The following is a 6,008-nucleotide window of genomic DNA, read 5'->3' as shown; positions in this document are numbered from 1 at the left end:
CATGTTTGATTTTCCGACGTCCACGTCACGTGATGAAGCCGCGATTGGCCAGCTGAAAATTGGTGTGTAGTTACATGACGTGATATGCAAACCTTTGATCTTTTTATTCCTTCTGATCTTTCTTGGCTTTTCATGTTCTTTCTTCATTACATTCCAGAATTTTCACATCCCAGTAGATTGCGACTTCCTGAACTATGTCCCAATCAGGCGATCGTCTCAAGCAGTTGGAAGAGATCGAAAAGGTCTGTCCATTCTTCGTCCTACTGTACTTTATCTTCTCTTACTCTTTTAACTCTTTTGAAAAATATTCTTTAGCATTTATGTTTTTCCTTTCTGTAATTACACTGTTTTCTTAAGTCCTTTACCATTATATGTGATACTTGATCAATTTAATGTCGATAAATAGCCAAAAATGAACGACTGACTGCCTAGAAGAGATTGGGCACTAGTAGGTTTAGGGACGTTTTTTCTCAAAATCTACCCGTATGACCCCATCTAAAAATTTCAGGAATTAGAAATTGGCTCCTATTAGACATTTATGCAAAGTAAAATAAAAATCTGTTGGACAGATATTTTGCAAACAAGAAAATGTGAAGTTTTGCCTATTTCAAAAACTGCTCAAAATCTGTTGTACATATTTTTTTAAAATTTTGGCTGTGGACACAAGTCACTCCCACAAATCAACGGTGAAAATTTATCTGGTTGTATGGTAGGTTTTCGAGAAATCTTGAATCACGGACTAGCCTTTACAACCTTGAACGAAAATTGAACTACACATGCCTTTTGTTTAAGCATGCTCTCATGTGGTGCCACGTATTTGGGTAACCCGAAAACACTGACGCCTAGTCCGCGGTGTTAAAAACCCAAGTCTGTTACATTTGCACAGTGTAACACTCGAAAAATCACCGACACGAGTCTGAATCTATTAGACACCTCATAATTGAAATCTTTATTTATTATTTTTAGACTATTTTAGGGTGGTCAGTAGAGGGGGTCCGTAGGGGTAGTCCATGGACCGGTCCTTAGGGTAGTCTGCGGACCCAATCCGTTGTGGGGGTCCACGGACCAGGGCTCAGTGTTTTCGGGTTACCCCATGTATCTCGTACAAGAAAGCAAAAAAGCATGTACAAGTAAATAAAGTTATTGTTGTTGTTGTTGTTGTTGTTATTGTTGTTGTTGTTATGACTATGCCAAAGTGGGTTAACCCACTTCTTCCTAGGGTTACTTGCGTCATTTTTGCATGCGCAACTAATGCCGATATCTGGCAAGCAATCATAGTGCATGCTACTGAGTCTCAGAAAAACTGTAATAAGCCACCTTGATATAATATTCAAATTTAAGGGACTTGATGTCACACTAGCTCCTGATGATATACACCTTTAAGCTGAAACAATATTGTTAATTGTCAACTTGTAGGATATAGTGAAGGTTATACGAAGTGCAGGAGAAACTTTAGAAGAACTGGCTAAAGAGGCCCCTTCAGAGGACCGTATCAACTCAACAGCCACCAAGTTTCTGAAGTCTTTAGAGGTAGAAATTTTAGTTTAGAATACTTTAATAAACTTAGTGTGCTTTAGGATAAGAAGTTGTCAAAAATAATTTATAGTGTATTAAATTGCATTTTAAATGGTACACATGCAGTGGTCAGAATCAGTGGGGAGAGGTGTAAGGAAGCTCACCCTCCCCTCCCTCCATAAAAAGCCAGAATTTCTTTTTAGTTATTCATCATGTATGATCAAGCACATTTTTCCACACTCATAGTCTCTTTGTGGGTACCCTGGCAAAGGATAATATTATGCAAAAATAAGTCACAAATAAAGACTTACCCAATGAGTCTTACTAGTAAGGGGTGGCGAGTGATCCTTCAAAAACCATGGGTCTTGCAAAGTTTTCGTCAAATTTCCGAGGTCTCACAGTTGCATTATTTTTAGCAGTTATGTGCACCTTGCAAAGCTGTCTCGGAGTCTCAATTTTTTGAAAGACCAATTACGTCTCAATCCCAATTTATTTGTTTGTTTTATAACTAGCATCTGACTGAGCATCTTAGAGTCTGAATTTCTCGCACTCAGATTGAAAACACTTTGAAGTCTTGGTCTTCCCTTTTTATAAAGTCAAAATGTCTTGGGCTCACAAAAAAACGCTAGTCTTGCCTTTTTGTAAAGTCGCATAATTACCATTCACAACCTGTCAAGCAATATGGAGGTAATATGTGAGCTTTTTTGTTGGAGTATAAGCTTTGGGCCACTACAAAATGGCTTAAACCTGCCATTAAGGTAAGCTAGACACTTGACCTATTTTGAAATATTAGCCAGTTTGTAACTTAAATCTCCACAAGGTATTGTTAAATTGTCTGTTCCTTTTTCTAAGGGTGTTGAGAAAGGTTTAAGTGAGCAGATTGGTTACCTGACCCAAGTCACTACTGGTCAGCCACATGAAGGTTCTACTTATGGAGCTGAAAAGGTATTGAACTACGATGACAACACACTTGTAGTTATTTAAATAGTCAAAAGTTCTGGAAGATATTTTAGGAAGAATCTATCAAATCGTGAAATCTTGTCAATCTAGACACTAATGTTGGCACTGGAATGGTCAGGAACTATGTCACATTTTTGGACGAAATTACAATGAAATCCACAAATTTACTAAAAGTAACAGTTCCTTAAGGTTGAAAAACAGGAAAGAGGTAATGGAAGTCAAAAAGTACCAGGATTAAAGTGGATTGTAAATGACAAACTTAAAATAAGTAAGCTAAACTTTTCAAGATGTACTTTCTGGCTCAAACAATGTTCAAACCAAATTTCAAAATACTGTGGTTTACAGTTTGCACATATTTATTGTTCATTTTTGAAGTGATTTCAAGTGTTTTGGATACGTGGATAAAAGACATGGTCTCTTGTTCTTCTCACTACCTGTGACATAGCTCGTTTAATAGGCTGGCTGTATTACAGGGGTTAAATTGACAGTATGAGTAGCAACAAAGTGATTAACTTAACAAACTGGCCATTCAAGGCAGAGTTTCAAAATCCAGGCCTGGAGATCAGAACACCCTCCTTTCTTCCTTTTGGTAACCTCAAGCTATTAGTCCTACATTTAAGGATTTGATGATACAAGGCAACTTCTTCCTAGTTGACAATTTTCTTTATTCTTGGCACATCTAGGACTGTCTACTTGTCAATTTTTTTGTATTTTAAGGCGAAATTAGAGGTTGGTCATTTAGGAATCAAGGAGTTTCTGTTGCTTTTTTACAGGACTTTGAGTTGTTACGCTGCAGAACCAAAACAATTAAAGATCAGCTGGTAGAGATACATCAGCAAGGGACACATCAAGCATCTGAAATGAAGTGATAAGAGTCTCTCGAGAACCCAGTAGCACAGCAGTCCTTGAACGTTGACCGGTGGAGTCCATAACCGCTGGTTTTTGACGTTTTTGGGCAGTAGGGTTTTACAGAGGCTCTGAGGATGGAGTAAAAGTAAACCACTACTGTTGGAGCATGGAGCAGTAAAAACGATGTCAAACTACGTACATTTCTTCTAGAACGTCTAGAGTTTGGTCAGTGGGGAAAAGACGTTTTTAAAAATAAAACTGAAAAGCGATCTAGACTTCTCGCAAATGCAACAACAATTACGTGAAATTTTCTTTTTACCTGAGGCTAAGAGTTTCTGCTGAATTATATATTTTACTTATTCCCTCGGAAAAGGAAAACTTCCTCTATGTTTTCGCGAAAAAAATTTTTTTCTTTTAAAATTTTCCCCATAACAGAGAAATTGCAACTAGAAAATGAAATATCAAGGAGTGAGATTTTTCTTCTTAGAACTTTCGACCAATTCTATACTCAGCTATAGAATTAAAAAAAGATATGTTGTTTACACCGTTATTTTAATTTTCCCAATTGCGTAATTGTTGCCCGCCGGAGCGTCATTTAGGTTTAGCCATACCAAACTCTCGAAGGTCCCGAAAAGTTTTCGCACCCCGAAAGCCGTAGCAAAATCTCAAACCTTATGATTACAGAGCTGTTTTATTCACATATTTTTAATATGAACAGAGGTTCTCTTCATACAAGAAGTTTCAGGCGTATACACCTCTCTGTTTTTAGAAAAAGATCAACTGAAAATGGCTTTGCGGTCTCGAAAAGTTTCCAGGCCTTTCGAGAAACAGACCCTAGCTGGGTTGTTTGAAAGCTGAATAACGCTATCCACCGTGGTTTGTTTTGTCAACACTTCTACACAGGATAGCGATTTATCCCGGTGGATGGCTTTATACAGCTTTCGAACAACTGGGGCTAACTATAAGCGGTTTTGGTACCTCTTGGGTGTTCAGCCTCAAAAGGTCCACAGCGGGAACTTTTGCTGTACTTTTTAGGGTATTGAGCTAAGCAAATACGACAGGAGATTATGTGTTGTTTTAGAACTGGTATCTCAGGGGGTGAAAAACATTTCAAGCCACGCCCACAAAACAGGATCTTGGTACCTCTTAGGGGTTGTTTTCAAAATCTCCGACGAGCACCCCCGTTCTTCTTATATGGGAGTCTCCCCCAGGGGTTATTTTCTTTGCAATATCGGATCAAATAATAACAACCAGAGTAAATAAACAAAGGACCTACACTGTCTTAACTGGATAAATAGACGTTTTACATTCTTCAGTAGTTTAATACCGTAAATCCTGAAACCTGTCCTCGTACATTATTGTATCTCTACGAAGAGAACTAGAGAAATAAGACACCATTAGAAAATCTGACCTCAATTATGAATCATGAATACACTATTTCGTTTTTTATCTCATCGCCCGAGGCGGCGGATTTCGAAAATATTTTCAGTAGTTTCTTTACACTTTTTCAAACTAATGAATTTATAGTAGAATTTTAAGAAATAACTTGTTCTTGTTCTCGTACAACACGGATCTTGAACAAGTTTTATCGATATATAAAGACGGGAAGACTGAACTCGGGGAAAATGGAATTTGTCTTTTACTATCGATCGGCGACTATTCCCTGCCACTGGCTACCAGTAGCACGTAAAACTTCGCTTCAATTCACTTACTTGCAGTTTCGAGCACGTCCTTGAGTTAGTCTAGTAGTAATCAGTTGATCAATTATATAAAACTGTTGGTGTCTCCAAGGAATCTTTATTAAGGCTTTCCGCAGATGCCGTAATGAAGAAATTGTCTTTCTTTCTTTCCTTGGACAACTCTTGGCTTTTCAGGACTCTTCGCTTTCGCAGTTCCTTAGCTTTGCTTGTTATTTTGTCGCATTTTTCTTTAGCCACTCTAAACTCATTTCGAAAATTCTTGAGATAAAATCGCCTTTCATCTTCCAAGTGGTGTAATTCCCTTTCCAAGTAGATGTCATGAAGCCTATTGACTTTACGGACGTAATCCTCGGCGCTTTTTGAATTCGCCGTCATCCTTTTGCAGTTCTAGCCGGTTTTTAACTTTTTCCTTGCACCGTGGACTTTCTCGACCATCCGAACTCGCCACTACTAATGCAAAACCCGAAATTACCGAGACAAAAACACGGAAAATTCATCGCAGACTATGTCCATAAAGGAAACATCTCGTTCAATGGTGTTCATAGCAACGTCGATCGTTATTAGATCGATTTACAAATGAATTATTTATTTGAATAACTTGCTACTCTATATTTATCTTTGTCACCTGCGGCTCCTTCGGTCAAAAGACAAAAGAAAAATAATATCTTTAAGAGAGACAGGAAAGTGCTTGTCAATAGAATGCCGTTTCCGTTTCTGTGTATCCTGCTGATTCTGATTATAGATACTGAATCAAATAATAAGCACAAAAATTACTTTTGTATTCAAGATAAGAAACTATTTCTTTTTCGAAATTTTTCTCGTGGGTTTTATCCACTAACGATTCACGCCAGCGCTGTACGACAACGCGGGTAAGTTAAATAGCGGGCTCCTGAAAGACAGAATAAAGCTAACTAAAGGCAGTTTATTAACAGCAAAACAAACTTAGAAATGTTTTGTTCACTTGGATTTTACTGCCTAGAACGA

At 37.8% G+C, this 6,008-nt stretch overlaps 1 protein-coding gene across 1 annotated transcript; it reads left to right on the top strand.

The window, feature by feature from the left end:
* Positions 1 to 46: 46 nt before the first annotated feature.
* On the top strand, positions 47 to 5,660 carry LOC145490883 (mediator of RNA polymerase II transcription subunit 11-like). The gene is made up of 4 exons (XM_081470004.1): positions 47 to 242; positions 1,417 to 1,530; positions 2,368 to 2,460; positions 3,249 to 5,660. Exons 1-4 carry the CDS (start codon positions 195 to 197, stop codon positions 3,342 to 3,344), a joined length of 351 nt encoding a protein of 116 aa, XP_081326130.1. The 5' UTR covers positions 47 to 194; the 3' UTR covers positions 3,345 to 5,660.
* Positions 5,661 to 6,008: the final 348 nt, after the last annotated feature.

Source organism: Orbicella franksi, chromosome 6, assembly GCF_964199315.1.
Source record: "Orbicella franksi chromosome 6, jaOrbFran1.1, whole genome shotgun sequence".
NCBI classification, from domain to species: Eukaryota; Metazoa; Cnidaria; class Anthozoa; order Scleractinia; family Merulinidae; genus Orbicella; species Orbicella franksi.
This window is presented reverse-complemented; position numbering and strand designations above follow the sequence as displayed.

What these genes read in the sequence shown, in the direction of transcription:
- LOC145490883 (XM_081470004.1), top strand. Translation starts at nt 195, where the DNA reads ATGTCCCAATCAGGCGATCGTCTCAAGCAGTTGGAAGAGATCGAAAAG. An exon ending in AGTTTCTGAAGTCTTTAGAG is followed by an intron (nt 1,531 to 2,367) that starts GTAGAAATTTTA and finishes CCTTTTTCTAAG; the next exon opens with GGTGTTGAGAAAGGTTTAAG. An exon ending in CTACTTATGGAGCTGAAAAG is followed by an intron (nt 2,461 to 3,248) that starts GTATTGAACTAC and finishes GCTTTTTTACAG; the next exon opens with GACTTTGAGTTGTTACGCTG.